The 23251-nt window shown below is 39.1% G+C and overlaps 1 protein-coding gene across 2 annotated transcripts in view; it reads right to left on the bottom strand.

Annotated features, from left to right (window-relative positions):
• Positions 1–1198: 1198 nt before the first annotated feature.
• The window catches only part of LOC126298437 (potassium voltage-gated channel protein Shal), a 996410-nt gene continuing 974357 nt past the window's right edge, over positions 1199–23251 (bottom strand). For both annotated transcript variants that reach the window (XM_049989763.1, XM_049989762.1), the window contains one exon: positions 1199–8649. In XM_049989763.1, coding sequence (XP_049845720.1) covers positions 8302–8649 — 348 coding nt within the window. In that variant the 3' untranslated portion in view covers positions 1199–8301. The remainder of the gene's footprint in view (positions 8650–23251) is intronic.

The following is a 23251-nucleotide window of genomic DNA, read 5'->3' as shown; positions in this document are numbered from 1 at the left end:
TTTACAGTACCTGGAGCATATCATGAACTAGACCGCTGTGTGTTGAAAAGCTGTCAAAAGAAAAACTCTTCCACATGTACTTCGAATGTACTGAGTGCATACTGGACTCCCTTCCTAACCTGACTGCTATTTCCCTGAAACCCAGTATCATCAATCTAACAATGAAGCTAGCAGTAATGAAGCATCCCAGTGATCTTATGTGAAAGATTAGCACTCTCTTCTTCTTGCAATTTACTGTCAGCATGTGCTTCACCTTTGATTTGTTGTGTTTCAAATGATCATTTTGTTTTTGCAGGGTGTTTTCTGATGTAGTTCTCAACTGATCATTGTGTTTTGTTTTGGGGTATGTAAATTGTCGACACTGTATACTTTCTTGAATATAAAACTGGTAAAAATGATTTCTGTCCGCTGTCTCGTTTGTAATTGGAGATTTCGATGACATATATAACATTTTTTGAAAAAGATTGTTTTTAACATTTTGAATACACAGGTAAATGATTTACACCAAAGTGTGTACACCAAAATGTATGTGTTACATATATTTCACACTTAGTGTCCAGTACTTAGTTTTCCGTATGTTGCAATATTTAGTGAAGTGTAATATTGTGAATGTATCTGTACAGGGAGACTTGTCATAAGATTTTCTTTGTTCAGTATTTTGTGTTGTTACTTTCCATAATCTCTTCGGGTTGTGCCATAGCTCTCTTTGCACTTGCTACTTTGTCATGCTTTGATGCCTTTGATCATTAATATTAGTGTTTTCTGCATGCAAAATAGTGTTGTGTATATGCTAGAAAATTTCTGTCATGCACTTTCACTTAACCACTATCATATTTTCCTTGCTAATATATAAGAAATGTGATATTTCTTGCTGCAGCTATTACTTACTCCCATTATACAAAAGTATTACTGCAGCAAACATGCCATGCAGTCATATTCCACTAATTCATTTTGTGTATAATTTTTATTCATGCTGAATAATGCCTTTGAGACAATTATAATTCAATCTTTTACCAGTGTGTGGAGACTCCAGTCTTGCAGTACACTTTGGTAAGAGCTTAAAGGGAAATGATATTTCTTGTGTAGAATTTGTTACTGTACCTTTCAGAGTAATTTTAGCTCACTGAACTATGTCTCACACATGAGGCCTACCGTTTTATACTGTTGTTGAAATGAATTTATACAGACAACATTTTGTCCAACACACTTTAATTTCTTTCACAGCTAAGGCCATAGTGAACAGATGTGTTTCTGTGCTTGATAATAGCTTGCCATAATTGGATACAGTCTACAAATGTTAACCATATACTGTGCTTTTATGATGCTGCAATAGGTGCTGTATGTACATTACATGTAATAGACACTAAGGTAAACGCTACAGTCTAAAATGAAGCGCTTAACAGCATTAATCAGAGAAACATGCTTCCTTTCTTTGCACAGTCTACAAAACCTTACTGGGGTTTATTTACATCATTTTTCCTAATTTCAATACCTTTATATTTCTTAAAAATGTGAATAGAGTGTAATATTTTGTGAATATTATTTACATTTTAGCAAAAAATTATGAACATGTACTGTGTGTTTTAATTCGTTTTATGAATGTGATAAATGATCTTTTCTGGCTGTGAAGTATCTAAAACCATTTAGGAGAACTAATAGTTGATGTGAAAAGCATTGATAATCATCTGATAATTACTCCACATTAGTAAACTGTTTGAGAATTTCAGTGCATACTAAGTGGCATAGTGGTATTACAAGTAACAAAGGAAATGTACCATAAATCAAAGTGATAGATATAAAAATGCTAAAGAATTGAAGGTTATGATAATGTGAGAAAATATTAAGTAAATAATTTCTATGAAAACGCTGTCTTTCAGTTAACAGTGACAGATTCTTAATTAATGGAAAAGTATTTCCAGGTCTGGAAACAAGTAATGAGTTGAGGCTAGAAATAGTACACAAAAAATTTAAAAGTATAGATGTAGCATTACAATTAAGAATGACAGCTGCCCCATACACTCAGATATAGCTAGTTTTAGAAGGTATTCGAAAATTATACTAGTTACTAAAAAGTCTACATATGTTTATTATATGGTAAAATACCAGTAAAATCAAATAGGAATATTTAGGAGAAGGGAAACTCCAAAGTGATACAAGAAGCTACACAGTATTTAACATTATGAAAAATTATCTTAAAACTCACAGAGCATTTATTCTGTCAAAAATGAATACAGGCTGTCAAGACCACAGAGGTAATATCATATGTTTTTGAGTTATTCCCTGACTTACTAACAAAGCACAAATTGACAAGAGAGAGAAAACATATCATTATCTGAAATATAAAAGTAGCAAGGAATGCAGTTCTATTGTGTGCCTGCGTATCAGTTGCATTGCTAGTTTCCACAGAAGAGAAACTAGACACAATGTCATTATTTACATACCACCTGTCCAGAAAAAAGTCTAATATTACTGAATCTAATCTTACAATTCAAAACTTTAAATGTCCTTTCCACTTTACCTGAGAAAGTAACTTTTGAGTAAGCTGTTTATTTAAGATGTACCACCTAATGGCGCTCAACGTAGTTATTTTACTGAAAGGCGCAGTACATGACAAAATAGGATGTCCATATTTCACATTTTATATATAAAGAGAATAAAGAAAGTCGAAGAAATACATGTTGTATGGAGTGTGACCAAGATACAAATGGAATATGTGATCAGAGTATATTTCTAACAGAATTAACAAGTATGGCTAACGTAAGTACAATAGCAGTGAAATATTGTACAGAATATGACAAAAGAGAAAAATGACAGGGACATTGTGTCTCAAATCTAATAATGCTATAATATTTGTTGAATATAGAAATTGTGTTTTAGTACAATGAAGAATGTACTTGAGACAAAATTTTTATTAACTGAAATGGCAAAGCAAGAGAAGACAAAACACAAAGTGTAACAATAACAATAATGTGAAAGCAGTGTTGTCTATAACAAGAAGAAAAACTGAACTGTAATGTGAAAATATGAAAACTTGAAATGCTGAAGTGTGTCAATATTTCGAGCACTTTAGGTCTCAGAGTTTGGGAGTCACGGGCACTTATACAACATGTATGCTGTTGCTTTGCTGACTTTGTGATGTATCACAAGAGAGCACTTGATTCTTGAAACATATATGTCTGTAATTATTTTTTGGGTATGCTTTGTATAGAATGCTCCACTAGCAACTGGTGGTTCATTTATAGGTCAGACATTTTAAACAGATTTACTTTTGTCATAAGTGTTATAATTTGATACTAATTGAACTAAGCCACGTTTTATGCACAGGAAATGCATGTACTTCAGGAAATTATGTTCAGTTCACATGTTAGCTGTTGATGACCATCTTATACCTTCTGTCTGCTCTTCCTACCACTCATCTTTAACTATGGCACTAGCTGAATACAAAAAGAAATGTCACTTAACTAACCTTTTTCTTCTTAACCCTTCTAGAGACTAACACAGTTTATAATTCACTTTAACATTATGTCAACAGCTTCATAGAATACTATATGTATATTCTTCAATATATATTTAATTATTAGGAATGTAGACTGAACATAACTAGCTACTCATCAGTCACTACATCTCTCATCTCAAATGAAATTGCAGAATAGTTCATACAGTTAAATTTATTCAGTGACTCATTTGTGATGCTAACAATTCCAACACAAGTGTTTAGAGCATAGTAAGATATCAGGAGTAAAAATTCACACTTTCCAGCCTCATAAAGTGTGTTCATCACACAAATAGAACCAATAAAAATAGTGTACATGTGACAAATTTCAGTGGACTCAATGATATTCTTATTAAATATGATTAAAGGCTATAACTATGAATATTTCTCTATGCATCAGTAAATTATACGTTGTTAACAATGTTCTCACAGTTTTTCTGCTTTAAAAACGAGATTTTAGTGAAGATAGCGTAATATCTTTAAAGATATTGACTTTCCATTCTGAGGCACTATTTGATTTGTGTTTATGTTTTATTATAGGTTAGTAAGATTATTGCAGAAGGTAGCTTGTTGTGATAGTAGTGACTTTCTGGCCTCATTTTGTACAATAATGTATTAGAAAAAAAACAGAATTTCAAAACTCCATAAATGAATGATTCCTTATTTTCTGCTTAACTAACTATAAATTATCAGTAGGTAGGAGAAAGGCATATAAAATAGTGAAAGCAACATTGTTACTGCGACTGATAAAAATTTTAAATACAAAATCATTTAAGGAAATCATAGAGCGCTAAAACATATCAAGATTTAGCAGATCTAGTAATGTTAACTGTGTTCTGTAGCAAAAAAGGTATCTGGTAAGAGGAATGTGAGAGTGATAAATCGATAGAACATAATAAAGAAATCTATTTTTGAAGTTAATGGAAGTGTTAGTAACTAACCAACATAGTTTCTCCAACATAGTAAAATTTTTGTGTTGTAAAACCCATTGTAGATCAGAAGGCTGTAGTCACCATGATAATAGAAATACTTGAACCAGGTTTTACTGGCCTGGACGATAACAACATATGGTCTCGGAAAAAAACAATGTCATAAGAAATAAAGTTAGTTCTGGTAGTTTACATATATAGGGGAAACAACCCCAGGAATGTCTCCATTGCTTGGATTGTGATATTCCATGTAAAATAAATCTGTATACTGCTCAAGTGGTGTGACAGATAATTAAGATCAACAGTTGATTAAAAACACATTTATCAGGAACAAAGTGCATTTGGCGTTTATTTTGGTACTTCAGTATTAAATATAATTTAGGAAATTCTCTTACATATTGTGTAGTGCTCTGTGTTATCCATACGGAATTTTGTCGTTGTTTAGACATGGTCTGAAGTACAGGTTCTACTGTGTCGAACTACTAAAACTTTTGTTATACGGATATCCACTGGTACAGATTCAAAACTTACATTCACTAACATAAATTGTTATATTCTGCATGAAAACTGCATGTAATATATTGTGTTTCAGTGTATTAAGAAGCTCTTAACCGAGACCCTAGGAAGTACTAGCTTCTGGAGGGGAAATTGTCAGCTCTTTTATGTGATACAGATTCTGAAGTAAAGGTATGTCAAAGTGTCTGAATGATGTTAATTACAAAGGACTGAAGACAAAAAGTGCCTGTAAGAGGCAAATCTTGAAGAAGAATCTAAGACAAGACACATAAAATTGTCAGGAAGTGTAACAAAGGAAAAATTGCTGGTTCTCTAATGGAAAAGCACGTCATTGTATCAGCAAAATGTTTATTGCTGATTACCAAGATACTGGTACATCTTGATCTTAATATACTGCAGGAAGGAAATATATAAGGTGAAAAACCAAGAGAGTGAAAACTGAATTAAACGAATTATACTCTAAAAGTATTCTAAAGTTTAAATCTAGCATTTATGCCACAAATGTCTATTTTTCTGCATGTAACTTTGAAAGGTTCTACTCATTTATCAGGTGATTATATCACTTTCCAATATTGATTAAATGTGGACATGAGACCATTCTCTAATGTGTGTGAAGCGCATGAATTAAACCGTACAGGCTGCATATTGTTTCATAGTATTTCGTGCAAGAATGAAATTCTACAACCAATTTGTGGAAGAAACATGAGATAGATTACGTGCATATTACATGTGAATTAATTTTTAAAACTATATAGAAACATGCAGAATATGTTATTTCAGATAAAACATTTTTGGCTGATCCTTATGACTTATGAAGCACTGACATTATGAGTATTCAATTTAAAATTCAAAAATACTAATACCTTTGTCTATTTAGTGTCAGTCTTCAATTGCAATGATTTTCAACTAAGTGATGGAAAGGTGACTAATATAAATAATGGCATTTAAAATTTATTATCTATTTTTTCTGATGAAATGATAAATGACTGAATCTTATTGAAGAATAATTTTTTACAAACACAGATAACTCCATAAAATTACTCTCAGCAATAACATGAGAGAATTATCACAACAGTAATTTTTTTACAATCATCAAACTCTGAGCCTTATCTAAAACTCCTAGTTAGTACATGTACATTGATTATGCTTGTGGGAGTATCGTACTTAATAGAGCTAAAACTGTGAAAAAAGGCTAATTCATATCTAGGACTTCTTAAATGAAACCAGCATGCGGAATGTAGGGAAAAGAAGAATCTTTTAAATTCACACTGATAATTTCTTTGCAATACTTGGCAATCATAAATTGTTGAAAATAAAGATTTTGCCTTTTGGAAATTGTTTATTCAGAACATAAAGATAAAAAAATACAATTAGATAATGTAGGTACAGTAACAGACATAAGTGATGTAAACCATGTATCCCTCCAACAGCATATTTGATAAATACACATAAAGTAATGTAGTATAATAACATTTGTTGTCATTTAGCCTTTTGTGTGTGTGTATGCTTGTTTGTTTGTGTGTGTGTGTGTGTGTGTGTGTGTGTGTGTGTGTGTGTGTTTGTGTGTGGGTGTGGGTGTGGGTGTGGGTGTGTGTGTGTGAGTGGGAGAGAGAGAGAGAGAGAGAGAGAGAGAGAGAGAGACAGAGAGAGAGAGACACTTCCTTTTCTTAATAAGTGCTTTTGGTCTTCAAGATAATAAGAGTATAGGAATAAGTGTTGTATTTTCTTTTCTTTTGCACATACATTTCAATTTCCTGTAACAACGTAAAAAAATGAACTTAAATGAAAACAAATGTTATGGAACTTTTGTTTTAAACATAGAAAATTGGATTTTGCACAATGCATTTCTGCAAGAACATCTGCATGCTGGTTTTTTGACAACCAAGAATGAATTGCCTTTGATCTGATTGCAGTATTTACTCCCAAGTAATTCTGCGTTATCAACATTGAATCAACATACTATTATTTGCTTTCTTATAATGTCTGTGTTATAAACTCATCCATTTTGTATCAAATATTATTTTAGATTTTCTGAGTATTCACAGCACTCTCATTCATTTTGAGACGTAGAGAAACCACACATTCCCTAAGAATTTTCTGTAACATTCACTCAGTACAACAGTCAAAAACTAATAGATATTGAAAGCCCAATTTTAAAAGTTGTTGGAAAGTAGGTAATATAAGTGTATATGAAGGTAACAATTTAGAATATGTTTATGAAATAACATTCACTTTATATATTATTTCACAGTATTCTCTGTTTATTCATATGGAGAGTTCACAATTCTAAAAGTGTTAATGTGATCTCTTAATATGTCCAAATTTTTGTTTTCAAAATAATGAATACAGTCAGTCTGTTATTACTTACTGTTTTTTCGCTACTTTATTTGCTGGCACAATGACAGTTCTATCCATAGTGGAAGCTCTATGAACACTTGGTATTTCTTTAAGACCTAAAAATGCAAATATGGTTGTGTTTTATATGGCTTTCCTTGTAAATACTGAACTCAGAGGAACTGCTCATTGGCTTTTTAACTTTCAATAATAACCTAGCTTTTGCACTGGTCATGTGAACACTACTGTTAAATGTAAGTGCATATTGGATCTGCGAAATATTCCATCATCTAATAATGTAAACTGTGGATAAAGGCAGTCTATACAAATGTTTTAGCTGGTTAGGAGTTTATATCGAGTTTTAGGGATTTTCATTGAGAGCCAGGTCATATTAAGAAGTGGAACCCCCGCAACAACAAACAACACGTTTCATTACCGTAGTACCAATTATTCAGAACTACAAAACCGAGGTGCACACATTTATCTGATCCTGGAATATCTCTGAAAGATCGCTGTGTCCCTAGAAAGACACAGCCCTGCAGAAAATACATACCTTCCACTCTCGTCACTTAAAAATTAATTCTATAAATGTTTTTCTGGCAGATACCAGCTACTTAAATATAATTGAATAATAACAAACATCAACTTTATCCAGAGTTCACTCAATAACTTTATTGTGAATGAAACTGTCTAATAAATGCGGGAAAAAAAGACTTGAAAGATAACGTCTTTAAATATAACTGCTGCTCTTACGTTTAAATTGCCTCACTGGACCTACTATTCAGATCGGAAAAGAACTTCTGCAGACTGCCGTCCACTTTTCTCGACAACGAATGAAAGTAGTGTCAGTACGATTTCCTAAGCTCTGACAAACTGGAATCAGAAGTTCGCGTAAAATATTGGTGTTCCAGTCTGACAGACCTAATACGACTACGTTTCCTATATCCATTTGTTACGCACGAAGTAAGACAGAAATTATGAAGCGATATTTGGTGTTGTCGAACTCTAGGCCGTCAGTGAGTGAGACGCTCACAGGCTGGAGATGCGGACTTCCGGCTGCTGGCTGGTGGGGGACGTGGCGGGGGAGGCACTGGGCGAGGCGGTGCCTCCCACTTCCGAGCCCGGGTATGAGGCTGGCAGGTTCACCACCACCGAAGCCGTCATCGTCGACGAGGTGGTCGAGTTGGGCTTGCTGGCCGACACGAGGGAGGCGGCCGCTCCGCCGGCGCAGCCGCCCTGGTTGAGGCTGGCGCGCGACGACAGCCGGTCCGGCGTCGGCTCGCTCGGCGGAGACCGGTTGGGCTGCATGCGGATCTGGATGTCGTTCAGCTCCTCTTCGTGCGCCGCCGACTCCGGCGTCGCCCCGCGCTGGTGCTTCTGCAAACAGCAGTGAGTCTGCATAATAGCTGTCCAAGAATGAAGCCAATTTAACATCACATTCGAATAGGTAGCAAAGTGAACCCTCACGGAGACAAATTAGGTGAGCTTAGTGAACGATGGTGGACTAATACTAATACTTATACTACATATATAACTAAAACTATTACTACTACTACTGCCACCACCACCACCACCATCACTACCACCAGCACCACCACCACTACTACTTCTATTACTACTACTACTGCTAATACTATTACTACCACTAACAATATATTAATCATGATGAAGACGATGGATGATGACAATAATAATAATAATTATTATTATTACCATACATGAATGTATCATTTGTGTTCTTTCTTTGTGCTTATATGTGTGAGTGTGGAAGTATGGGAGCACATTATTAATATTCATTTTGAGCTTAAAGCTAACTTTTGGTACATGTTCACCTTCAAATGAGTGTGTTTAGGAAATAGGATTCTGCTTTGAACAAACAAAATTTTGTTCTCTTCAACTCACACAGGTATTGTTGGAGTGTCAGTATAATTTTTTATACTGTGCTAAATTTTTAGGCTTAAATCACATACGTGTATAAAAACTGCAGTATGTACTGTGTTTGGTTGTGTGTGTGTGTGTGTGTGTGTGTGTGTGTGTGTGTGTGTGTGTGTGTGTGTATCCCATAAACTGCTGCATCGATTTAAATCAAGCTTGGTACACACACAACTTATACCTGGGAAGAAGCACTGCACTGTTAAGAATCGCCTAGCGCTCATTGGGGTCAAGGTGAGAGTGGAAACGGTTGGTAACCCCTGATATCTAGGGTACCCTGCACGACAAATATGTTATGTTGATAGAAGGGTAAGGATAGCTCTAGTGGACAGGGCGGGTAAAGTCGCCAATGTGTTTTATTCTCTTATAGCTACTGCAGTGTATGGAGAACATTTAAAACTATACTGCCAGGAGAAAATGCGACACCCTTAAGAACTGTGTTCAGTGGCACCAAGGTGTAATATGTGTATACTGAGTGGTGGTAGTGTTGCTGATTTATGTGTCACAGTCATCAGCGATCAGATGGTGCTCAGAAGTCCTGTCTGTAAACCCTCTGTTTTGAATCCGCAAACCGTAAATGTACTGGGTTTAGAAGTGAACAGTGCTTGCAACACTCATTGTAGGGCACAACTATACCCTATCGATGGGTACATATTCCCATTAAACACTTCAGTCATTTGAATGTGGTCGTATTGTAGACCTGAGAGGTGCTGGATGGACTTGGGTGGCCGGAGTGGCTGAACGGTTTTAGGCGCTACAGTCTGGAACGGTGCGACAGCTACGGTCGCAGGTTCGAATCCTGCCTCGGCCATGGATGTGTGTGATGTCCTTACATTAGTCAGGACTAATGACCTCAGCAGTTAAGTCCCATAGTGCTCAGAGCCATTTTTGCTGGATGGATGTATTGGCGAACTACTACAGATGCTTGGTATTATGTATCAGCGGTGTGTCGCTACTTTCAAGAATGGTCTGTCGAACATTCCCACATCTGAAAACAGGATCAGAACGTCCACGTAGTACAGACCCACGTAGGGAAGAACTCTGGGCACATATTGCACTTTCTGTGTCATCAGGGACTATTGGGAACCGTCAGCTTGCAACAGGATTAGGGACACGTCTGCCTCTGTTCAGTCTACCACTGACACCACGACAACATCAATAGTGACTGCTTCGATGTCGTGAAAGAACTGACTGCGAGTGGAATGATGCTCTGTTGTCTTCAGTGACGAGAGTAGGTTGTGTCTGTAAGTGACACATGTATGGTGTGGACCTGGCGAGTTGTCTATTCCCGAGCGCATTTGCCCACAACAAATAGGTCCCCTTCCAGGCTTCATGGCGGGAGTGGGGGAGGGGGTTCACATTTTGTGTTTCTGCAGGGTAAAGTAACCGGCTGTTTCTACATTGCACAGACTATTACCCTTTGATACTGTTATTTGCTCGACAGGAAGCTGATGTGCTTTTTCAGCAGGACAATGTTCGTCCACATACTGCTGTAGTGACGCAACGTGCTTTTTGTAGTACACAATAACTGCTCTGGGCAGATAGATCACCAGATCTTTCGCGCGGTTGAATCTGTATAGTACATGTGCGGGAACTTACTCGTTCTAAAGGGCCTACAAGAACCTTTGTAGAACTGCAGACAAAGGCGCAAGATGCTTAGAACAATCTATCGCAGGATGCTGTTCTGCACCTTCATAATCGTTTGCATGCGAAAGCACACGCCTACGTTGTCGCAAGAGGAGAGTACACTGTGTAATTATGCGACTATTTGGGCACCATTTCCTGTGAAATGTGTGTTTCATTAGGTCTGGATTTGTTATCATGTCCTCCTACAATGATGACCTACTTGTCACATCATTTGTCAATAAATTCATGATGATGCATTTTTTTATGGCAGTGTAGTCAAAGAGACTTCTTTGGTTTTTCAAGGGATTATTCGTTTGCAGTGAAATATTTTCTGTTTCCTCTGAGTGTGATGTGAGGTAAATGCCATTCATTTGCAAGTATTAAAAAATACATGTATTGTGACGGTTAACTGCTACAATTCTGATAAAAGTTGTATTTTAGCGTTCGCAACCATTTGTTTATGAATTACCTGAGTTAGGTAATTTCGTATTTAGACAACATTTAGCGCAATGGCATCATTCGGAAATTGTGGGCACTTTGTCCGAAAATATAGTTCGTAATGTATTTATCTTGTTTCAACACAACGGAACTGATAGTAGAAAAAGAGTATTCCATAAAACTAGTTTACTAAGGCATTTGTATATTAACAACTTGGTAAAAAGCTATGTTCTCTTATTCAAGGTGTATGTTAAGGTGTCACAAAGTTATTTAAAAAAAACACTATAGAAATCATGGGATTTCCAAGTTATGCAATCAGCACTGTATGCTGTTAGGAAAGAAAGGGTAATGTTTGCTAAAGCAGCCAAAATATTCCGTGGCGGAGTTCTTAAAAAGGGAGAAAGAAACGTGATGCCACTGAAGACAAGAAGCTACATGGGAACACCTAAAGTGCATTCAAACAAGAGCGAGAGGAAGAACTCCTTAACCATAACTTTGATATGGAACGAAGATGTAAAGCTATATAAGTAACTGATTTACGCCACGTGACATTTCAGCTTGCTGAGCGGAGCAATCTATAACACACATTCGACGCGGAGAAAAATTTAGTTGGCAAGAATTAAGTGATACAGTTTAGGAAGAAACATCCAAACATAAGCCTTTGATAACCAGATTCCACTTCAATGGCCAGAGCACATGGCTTTAATAAAAGCTAATATGCAAACGATTTTCAGCATTCTTGAATAAATGCAAGAGAAACCCTTTCACCTAGCTCATAGAATCTACAACGTTCATGAAACCGGTGCATACAATTTCACGTATGTGCAGGTGATGAAAATGGATTATGCATAAAGGAGAAGTGAGTGGCAATGACAGTAATGTTGGCCCATTCGCCACTGATGTAAATGAAATAGCGACACAGCCATTATGTTTTGTAATAAGTCCAAGAGACATAATAACTTTGCCAAAATTAAAATTAGGCCAACATCAAAAAAGAAGAAAAGTCATGGAAAGGGGAAGGCGACAATAATAATGTCGTACCCATACAATACTGAATAGTTCGAACATATGTTGAAGAGAGATAAGCAGATCAATGACAGAAGACGGAAGCCAACAGAAATCGAAGAAAAGACTAAAAGGAACAAATATGGTAAAATGAAATATAAGAAAGCAAGGACGCAACAAGGAAAGGATCCAGTGAAGTACAAAAACCCGCTTTTTTGAGAATACAGTGTAGCCAATAACACTGAATGTATTGTATCGAAACTTTTTTTAAAATTGGATTAAATGAGCGAACTGCGCGCAGTGAACTCGTGAAGACTGCGCTGCTTGTGACAAGGATGATGACATGTTTATGTGTGGATATTGTAGTACTACTTGACTTTTGAACCTAATTTTACTTTGAACATATGAAATGAGCTACTGTGTCATTCTGAAACCGAAAATTTGTTAACATTTTTCATAATTTCGTAAGTTCTTGGTATATTAAAACAGTTTTTCACAGATTTCAGTATATTGTATTCTGTAACTGTGTATATTCTTCATTACACAATCTTTTGATATTTACAGTATCCCAAAATCTTCATCTGAGTCTTCTCTATTCCTGACCACTTTGCCCAACCTACCAGGCAAAGTGGCCATTTTGCAGACTTTCACTTAAGTTCACTTTTCTAGTGCAAAAGGAGGATTTTAATAATAATACAATTGCTTTATAGATACAGAATTTGGTTATATTTCGTAAACTTATGCATGGCATAAGGTCAGAGAGAAACAAAATTTTCCTTAGTGTGGCCACTTCACCCAGATTTCCCCTATTGTGCTCCACAGGGTATGTGTGCAAATGTACGTGGTTAAGCAGAAGGAGGAAAAGATTAGTGAGAAAAGAAAGGAGGGGAGGGACAAATAGAGATGGGAGTAGGAAATGGACACACACACACACACACACACACAGAGAGAGAGAGAGAGAGAGAGAGAGAGCCAGAGCGAGAGGGAGAGGGAGATGGGGGGAGGAGGAGGAACTAGTCAGGCAGAGAGGAGGGTGGGGGAATTGGACAGAGAGAGGGGGAGGATGAGATGGACATAGAGATGAGGAGGAGGAGAAGGAGATGGATAGTGAGAGGGGGGAAAAGAAGATAGCTATACAGTGAAGAGGGATGGGGAGATTGAAAGAGATAGGGGGAGGTGAAGATGGAGAGAGAGGAGGGGCAGGGGGAGAAGGAGGAGGAAGAGATGAATAGAGAGTGGAAGCAGGAGGAAGGATGGACGGAGACAGGTGGAGGAGCTACACAAGTATCAGTATGTGCTTTATTAAGATAAATATTTTGTTGAAATATTATGAGTACAGTGAGCTTAATACCAGAACTGTGTATCTGGACATGCAATTTTTTTCTGTTACTCAATTGAAAATACACTGCCTGAAAAAAAAGTGAAGGACCCAGAAGACAAGGGCGGATGTCAATTTAACTTCATAAAAGAACACATAATTGCCAGCTATGTACAGCGTCAGACATTGGATCACTCTGAAGAACATGGAGATGGGGCGTACGTATGTAAATTTGAAAAGGGCTTCATCGTGGGTCTTTGTTTGACCAGCTGATTGATGGTGCATTATCCAGATTTGTGGAGTATTCGGATATAGCTCAATGCTCGATTGTATAGGAACGTGAGGGTAGGCATAATCGCCAGGGCATCAGTGAACCACGTCTGAGCAGCACGAGAGAGGATTGCCATGTTATGCACCAAACACATCGTTATACTGCAACATCTGCTCCTGCTATCTGAGAATAAATTGTGGACTTCCTGCATCATTCTATGACACCCTCTACCATTGGTTGGAGACTAGCAACAGCCGGACTCGCCAACTTCAGTGCCAGGAGAAGTCTACTGTTAACATCACAACACAAACAGCTGATTTAGGAATGATTCCGTGACTGGGAAGCACAGACTGCTGTTCAATGACGTCGTATTGTGTTCAGCGATGAATCATTGTTATGCACCGCTTCGAATGACCACTATCCGGGAACATGAAGGCGACGTGGAGAGAGGTCGCTTTCTTCCAATGTTTTAGAGAGGCACAGCTCTGGTAATCCTGACGTCTTGGTCTGGGGAGCCATCAGGTATAACTTCAGTTCCAGCTGGCAGTAATTGAGGGAATTCGGACGGGACAATGGTACGTCACAGACATCGTGCGTTCTCGTGTGTTACCCCTCATGCGACAATATCGTGGTGCCATTTTTCAACAGGCAAATGCTCGTCCACACGTGACACCTATCTGTATGAACTGCCTGCGTGTTGTTGTTGAAGTGCAGTGGCCAGAAAAATTCCCTGATCCGCCCCCGATGGAACATGATTCTGACCAGCTCAAAAGTCAACTACGTTCCAGTGAACGTATCCAGGATAACAGTTGTGGGCCAGCTTGTCTCAGAAGAGGATACAGCAGCTTTATGACACCCTTCCCAAACAAGCCACTGCATGCATCCATGCCATGGGAGCTATAACTTCATACTGATAAGTCGACTCAAACTGTCAAGTTATTTGTAAATCTGATTCGATTTTTCAATCCCTGAAATAAAATCACGTATCCTATCAGACATTTCCTTCTCTCTTTCTGGGTGCTTCACTTATTTTTCTTAGGCGGTATAAAATGAACCTAGTAATGATTGTGATACTTCAACGAAATATGTATGAATACAAAAGAACAAATCTGTGTTGTTCAAGGTAGAATTACGGTTATTAAACATGTTTACTTAATAATTGCCTGGTCTGCAAGGACGATGAAGGCTGTGGCTTTCAGAAGAGTTGGTCAGTCGCTCCAGATGATTGTGCACAGAGTGACATGGTGTCAAAGGTTAGGAAATGTTGGTAATCTGCTAGTGGGAATTAAAGTCCAGAAATGAGGAGAAGTTTCTCAAAATAATTCTGATATACTTGTGTCAGAAACAGAGACACATGTATAAAGTTTTTCGCGGCATCCGATGTAAGCACTGTAAGATGGCACAATGTTTAAAATAATGGACACGTGTTTGGAATGACTCGTCTGTCCATCATCATTTAGCTTTTCAGCAGATTCCCTAAATACATTAATGTGAAGACTGGGGTGGTTCAATGGAAAAGTATACAATCGATGTTCTCCCTCATCCTTGCTCAATTCCAGTACGGGCCCCATCCCTAATAACTTCATCGTCGACAGGACGTTGCGCTCTATCTTCCTTTTTTTCTTTTTTTGCAAATAAATACTTTTGTTTTACAAGCCGTGAAATTCGTTATAACTTTATAAGATGTTTGTCTTTCGGAAACAGTCCCCATTGTTATCGTTAGGAAGAACAATCACTTAGGGAAATAATTGGACGATGCGGCTCCTATGGTAGAAATGCTTTTCGTCATTCCTCCTTTTTTTCATTTAGACGGAAGAACTGGCTAGGTATGACCTGGTTAACTGCACAACATCCGAATATGAGGCACAGGAGAAAAGTCTTTCCGTGCGAGTGGATATCAGCAAGCCTAATCGAAAATGCTTTTAGTGCTAAGTCAGCACAAAAATTGTACGATCCATTTCTCCTCAAAGAACTTACTGTTTCTACGAACATTTGCCTGTGCATACTTGAGTAATGCCTGAGGATACAGCTTGATACGTGTTCTACGGATTACATCTTTCAGTGAAATGGAACACACCGACGATGGGGTACGGAGGTTTGCACACTGTTAAATCAACACCTTCCCCAACGCTGGATGGATCGTACTGGAAATGACGACTCTGTGCTCTGCTCGTGCCACCTACCACTTCGGTCTTGCCATCAATGGATTTCTTTTAATGGTGTTGTGTGGTAGGTCTTGTGTGTTGGCATCCTTTGCCGTAAGCAGTTCTTAAACTCAAAATATGCAAGTTTAATGCTCTCACGTAAAAATGCATTAGAACATATTGCGTGAACTGAGATGTCGGATGTTTTTATCGGCCACCCGGTTTCGCTGTGACGGTTTTAGAGTCGTTGAAAGAGTCTACGGTCAGTAGCGCGGAAATACTCAAACTATGCAATATCAGTTGGAGGCGACTTTAACCTACCGAGTATAGACTGGGTTACAGGCAAAACAGTCTTGCGAAGTTCTTTTGAACAAGTTTTCAAAAAAATGGTTCAAATGGCTTTAAGCAATATGGGACTTAACATCTGAGGTCATCAGTCCCCTAGACCTTAGAACTACTTAAACCTAACCAACCTAAGGACATCATACACATCCATGCCCGAGGCAGGAGTCGAACCTGCGACCGCAGCAACAGCTCGGTTCTCGACAGAAGCGCCTAGAACCGCTCGGCCACAGTGGCCGGCAACAAGTTGTCAGAAAACTATCTTGAGCAGCTAGTTAGGCACTCTACATACAATGGAAATATCTAAGACCTGGCAGCTACAAAAAGGCCGCACCTAGTCGATAGCGTCATTATAGAGACTGAGTTTAGTAACCAAGATGTCATGGCGAATTAGGTTATGAAAGTTAATACATGAATCAAGATGGTCAGGCACGTATTTCTGCTGGAATGAGCAGTTGTTAGCATCCCACCTAGGCAATGATTTGACATCACCCAGTTCCAATACGTTGTGCTTAGAGGAGCTGTGGGCAAAGTTTAAGCAGATTATTAATCATACTCTGGAGAACTATGTGCCAAGTAAGTAGATTAAGGACGCTAAAGACCCATCGTGGATTAACAACGAAATTCGAAAAATGAAGAGGAAGCAAAAGCTGTTGCACTTTCGATCCGAAAGAGAATGCACAAATAACGACAGGCAAAAGTTAACAGAAATTCGTGCATCTGTATAAAGATCGATGTGCAAAGCTCACAACGACTACCACCGTTATACCTTAGCATAGGTTCTTGCCGAGAAACCGAGAAAATTCTGGTCCAACGTAGAATCACTAAATGGGTCGAAAGCTTCTATCCAATCTCCCGTTGATCAGTCTGGTGTGGTAGTCGAAAATAGCAAAAATAAACCCTAAATTTTATATTTCACTTTTAATAAATTGTTCACGCGTGAGAGTCGTACAGACATATCGTCATCTGACCATTGGACAGATTCCCGTATGAGCGACATAGCAACACGCATCACTGGTGTAGAAAAACAACTGAAAGAGTTGAAAGCAAGTAAGTCGCCAGGTCCCGACGGAATCCCAGCTCTCTTTTAGAAAGAGTACTCTAAAGCATTTGGCCCTTACTTAGCTTGTGTTTATTGCGAATCTCTCGCCCAGCGCAAACTCCCAAACTACTGAGAAAAAGCACATATCACTTCTGTATATAAGAAGGGAAAAGGACGGACTCTCAAATTACACACCAATATCGTTAACAGCGGTTTCCTGCTGAATCCTTTAATATAGTCTTAGTTCGAATATAATAAATTTATTTGAGATCGAAAATCTTCTGTCCAGAATTAGCATGATTTTAGAAATCATCGTTCGTGGGAAATTCAGTATGCGCTTTTGTCTCATGATACCCTGCGACCTATGGGTGGAGGGCAACTGGCGGATTCCATATTCCCAGACTTCCGCAAAGCATTTGAAACGGTGCCACACTGTCGACTGTTAGCGAAGATGCAAGGATACGGTATAGGTTCTCAGATATGTGGGTAGCTCGATGACTTCTCAAGTAACAGAACCCAGTATGTTGTCATCCTCTGCGAGTGCCCCTCAGAGACAAGAGCATCGTCAGGTGTGTCCCAAGAAAAAGGAGAGCTGTTATTTTCCATATACATAAATAATGTCTCGTGGACAGGGTAAGCAGCAGTCTTTTGCTATTTCCTGGTGTTGCTGCAGTGTATGGAAAGGTGTCGTTGTTGAGTGACTGTAGGAGGGTACAGTGAGTAGGAAAACAAACCCATAGTATTCTAGTACAGCATTAGTAGTGTGCTGCTTGACACAGTCACGTCGATTAAATATCTAGCGTAATCTGCAAAGCAACATGAAATGGAATGAGCATGTAAGGATTATGGTGGGGAAGAAGAATGGTCGACTTCGGTTTACTGCGAGAATTTCAGGGAAGTGTGATTCATCTGTAAAGGAGACCGCTTACAGGACACTAGTGTGACCTATTCTTGAATACTGCTGGAGTGTTTGGCATCAGCACCAGGTCGGATTAAAGGAACACATCAAAGCAATTCAGAGGCGGGCTGCCAGATTACTTACCGGTAGGTTCGAACAACACGCAGAATTACTGGAAGAAAGACGACGTTCACTTGAGGCTGACTGCAGAACTATTCTACTGCCGCGAACATATATTTCGCGTAACGACCACGAAGATTAGATTAGAGAGATTAGCGCTCGTATAGAGGCAGATAGACAGTCATTTTTCCCTCGCTCTGTTTGCGAGTGGAACAGGAAAGGAAATGACTAGTAGCGGTACAGAGTACCTTGCGCCAACCACCATGCGGAGACCTGCGAAATGTATATGTAGATGAAGATGTAGATGTAAATGTTATCCTTATGAACAAGGAAAGTGTTCATCTATGAAGTATGTAAGAAATGGACTTTGTGTAGGATTCTCTACAATTCTTTTCGATATATCGCTATACATTAAATAGTTGTAGCCCTTTGTAATCGCTTTGTTCGATTTGAGTTGCCTTGTACACAACTGGGAAAATAAGTTATGGGACAGACAGGAGAGAAGCTAATAGGGCATTTGAGTGTCGCCGTTTGCTTTCTCTCCTTCACTGACAAAGGATCGAGTGGTAAAAGGTTTTTCCACTTTTGGAGTGAAGGGGGTTAAAGGGAACAAAACTACGAGGCCATCAATCCCTCATACCTACCAATCAAGAAACAGTACTCATAAAGAAGAGACACAGAAGGAAATGCGAGCAGAAATGAGAGAGTGGTTAGAGGGTGAAGGTAGGTCAGGAAGCAACTGGAGGCCCCTGGGACATGTTACGCGATGGGAGACGCACCCTCTGCTTCCGACAGATGTGTTGTCACCCTTCATTACCACAAGAAGAACTAGCGATAAAGGCATGTTGATAAAATGGCAGGAAAGAGAACAACGACGACGAGACAGTAAATCAACTACAGATGTAAAAGAATAAGAAGAATTAAGAAAGTGGGAAGGAAAGGAGCTAGGCCAGATCATTGACCAAGGGCAGCAATGAGCCCACTGGCTCAGGATAGGGGACGGGGCACCCTTCCAATCATTCAAGCAGCCAACGAGGCCAATCTGGGCCTACCTCAAAAAGAAGAGTAGAAACCATTGTCATGGATAAAACCAGCTAGCGCCAGAGGCAGCGTGTCAGGAAGTTCACCGTTTCGTCATAAGTTGGCCAAATCAGATCAGTCAAGCAGGGTGTGGGGCACCATCAGACAGGCATCACACCAATGGTCAGGTGCATACTCACTACTCATGCTGTTGGATGTGGTCATGGGTCAGCCAAGTGTGTCCGATGCGTAGCTGATAGAGATCAGTAGATTCCCTGCGAGAAGCATGAAGGGAAGACCACCACACGGTTGTACTCCCCTTCGTTGCTCACAGTTTGTTTGGGGAAGCCAGGGCACACCAACCCATTTTCCAAGCCTCCAACAATTCATGGCCCAGAATCAGCTGAAGGTCTGATTCCGGTAACCACATCTCTAAAGTCGGCATCCTGGTAGCCAACTTTGCCAACCGGACGGTATTTCAGTTTCAGGGGATCCCAATATGACCTCTGGCCCAGCCAAAGATGATCGGCCATCTAAGCAGATGGACGTGAGAAAGGAAATCTAGGTAGTCACGACCAATGAGTGTCGAGAACTGTGCTGGTCGACATTCTGAAGACTACTTAAGGAGTCACTGCCGATTAAGAACGCCTCGCCGGTGCAGGAAGGAACGCGACTGAGAACTCGAGCAGTGGCCAACACTGCACTTTACATATGCGTAGGCAAACTGGTTCGTCTGTCAACCATAGACCCATCTGTACATTCCACATACAAGTCTGGAAATGAATGAAGGGCAGCCAGAAACAAGCAGTGAAAAACCATGGGCTCAATAGAGTCATTCAGTCTGAAGGATTGATCGAGACAGATCCGATGACAGGATACATGGGGGCATATGCCATTGCTCCCTGACAAGAGGCAACAATGGGGTGGGGTAAGTTGGAGTTCAGAGCAAAGACACAGCTTGTGAACTGCCACTGTGTCTCTAGACCTAAGCCTCTGTTGTGGGAAGTGGATCTCTCTGGTAGGAAAAAGTATACTTAAGTAAGCAGCAAAGGTGTATTGCATAGTTGAACAGCAGTTGTTGGCACCTAATAAGTAGTGGAAGATCACAGCTTCTGTGAGTAGGCTGATCTCAGATCTGCTCTAAAAGGCACCAGTCACAAGTCGTACCCCAGAATGGTGTACTGAGTCTAGCATCTGCAAGGCTATAGGTGATGCCAAGCCATCTGCCGAACATTTGTGGGACATAATCGAGAAGTCAGTTCGTGCACAAATCCTACACCGGGAACACTTACGCATTTATGGGCGGCTATAGAAGCAATATGGCTCAATATTTCTGGCAGGGGACTACCAACGACTTGTTGAGTACCTGTCACGTAAATTTTCTGCATTACGCCGGAAAAAAGGAGGCCTGGCACGATATTAGGAGGTATCCCAGACTTCTGCCACCTCAGTGTATTTTTATCTGTTTCATATTTATTTTGGCCGGCTGGAGTGGCCGAGCGGTTCTGCGCGCTACGGTCTGGAACCGCGCGACCGCTACCGTCGCAGGTTCGAATCCTGCCTCGGGCATGGATGTGTGTGATGTCCTTAGGTTGGTTAGGTTTAAGTAGTTCTAAGTTCTAGGGGACTGATGACCTCAGTAGCTAAGTACCATAGTGCTCAGAGCCATTTGAACCATATTTATTTGACGTTTGGAGTGACATCTCGTTAAAATGACGGGAGCTCCAAGCAGGTCAGCTGCAGTGGATGCGGTACATGGCGGGAAAAAGTAACAAAGGCTGCAAATTCAGTGAGCAGAAAGGCTGACCAGAATGTATAAGGATTGTTTGTATCTATACATATTAGAAATTAAAGTCAGCTGACACACTTTTTATGTCTGTATGTGAAGGTTACTCTGAGGAGCCACTGTACGGATTTTGATACTGATTTCATTAATAGACAGAATTATTCACGAGGAAGGTTTGCGTACATCATTACATACTATAAACAAATCATTCAGCCACAGATACTGTGAATCCTCGCCAGTCACTAGTATTGTATAAATGTTGGAGTCTGCAGTAGCTATGGTATAAAAGAATGATAAAGACTCCTATTGGTAATACTGTATCAACGCTACGTTTCCTCATTTGTGAATTGTTGAAAGCATAATTTTGCATGTAATGAAAGATACTTATTTTCTGAAAATATAAGGCATATGTATTGCCATATGTCTCTGCTTTGGTTTACGATAAGGAACCCTAGCACCTCGTTGTCTTCCTGAATTCCATTCATATTTATAGTTGACTTACAGAGAATGTGAAGAAAGAAATGGTTCTGTCATTTAATGCCTTATATGAAGGATGCGTAGCGTAAATATGTCATTAGTTTGTGCAGCCTAAGACGGGACTGTTATTCCGTCCACGAAATCGGAATGGCTGTTAAGTTTTGACAACATTTGCCGAATAACAGTTCCAAAATAACAAAAAAAACAACTTTGGTTCACTTGTTTTTTTATGCAGCTGAGTTCTACTGACGGAGAGGGGGGGTTGAGGAGGGGGAGGCACAAAGCTGGTTTGGTACGAAATGATTTTAATCCCCACAGCTCATATAGAGCTATTTTCACTAACTCATTAATTATAATAGAGGAGTCTATGTTTACTATGCGTAGGTCTGCCGTTATGCTGACTATGTCGCATAAATGTCGTACAACAGGTGGAGAATCACTTTATTGATCATAAAGTGGGGGATTTTGGAATTATTTCTCTCTTCAGAGTCCCATCCAAGAGCAAAAGTAGCACAAGGATAAGATCGTTACATGATGTGTACACGAATTAGCGAGTGTTTCGAAGACAGATTAAATCTTAGAGAGATCGGAGACGTAATCCAGCTCCAGAAACATTTTACTTTTCAGAAAAGCTGTCCCCACTAAAATCTTACAATAACAAACTATGTTTCATTTTTCTTAATAGCCAATTAGTGCCAATTAGTGGTCTAGTTGTCACACTGACGGACAGTTCTTGGTTGCAGCGGCGGTTAGCTCTGTTGGTTTCTCAGACATAGAGAAACGTACCAATGTACGTACTTTCCCTTTCGTGGTCGAATGTTTGAGGGAGGCGAAAATAAGACTTCCTAGATATTACACAATCGATTCTTGTCTGAATTTTCATAACCAAACGAAGAATGGTAAATCGACAAAAACTGACAATACTGACCAGCATGAGATCTAGATCTGCAAGAAACAGTTTGATACTTTGGAAGCAATCGGAGTAATTAAAAAAAATTAGTTATGTGAAGGGAAAAAAGACACTAGATTTTTCCGAATTTTCATATTCAAATAACAAGGGAAAAATTAAATATTTCGCGAACAGGAGCTGCTTGGGATGTAACTGAAGTTCAAAGCGTATCTATTTTTCTCATAAAAAGTGTCACTTCCGTGATATTTAACTGTCGAATGGGAATCCCTCGAATTAAGTACTAAATTTAGACCATTTAGAAAGCAGACGACGCTGGGAAGGCAAATGAGTTCACGGAATGTTCATCTCTTCAAAGCCAAGCTGTTTCTTTCATGTTAAAAAAATTAAATAAACATCAAATCACAGCATAAATTGAAATTTATCTACTTTCTTTTAATGCGTATATTCTTAATGGTAAAAGAAATCGCAACACCACGAAGGAGTTGTACGATATAAACTTAAGAGTGGTGCTATTAGCGCCAATATGACGATACAAATCAGGTTTGCTTTAAAACACGCCGTATTGGTCGTGAGCGATAGTTATGTTTGAGATTGGAAGTGGTGAGTTGACGTTAATGAAGAATGCCTTTAAGGCGACAAACACACCATTG

This window comes from Schistocerca gregaria, chromosome X (assembly GCF_023897955.1).
Source record: "Schistocerca gregaria isolate iqSchGreg1 chromosome X, iqSchGreg1.2, whole genome shotgun sequence".
Taxonomy (NCBI): Eukaryota; Metazoa; Arthropoda; class Insecta; order Orthoptera; family Acrididae; genus Schistocerca; species Schistocerca gregaria.
This window is presented reverse-complemented; position numbering and strand designations above follow the sequence as displayed.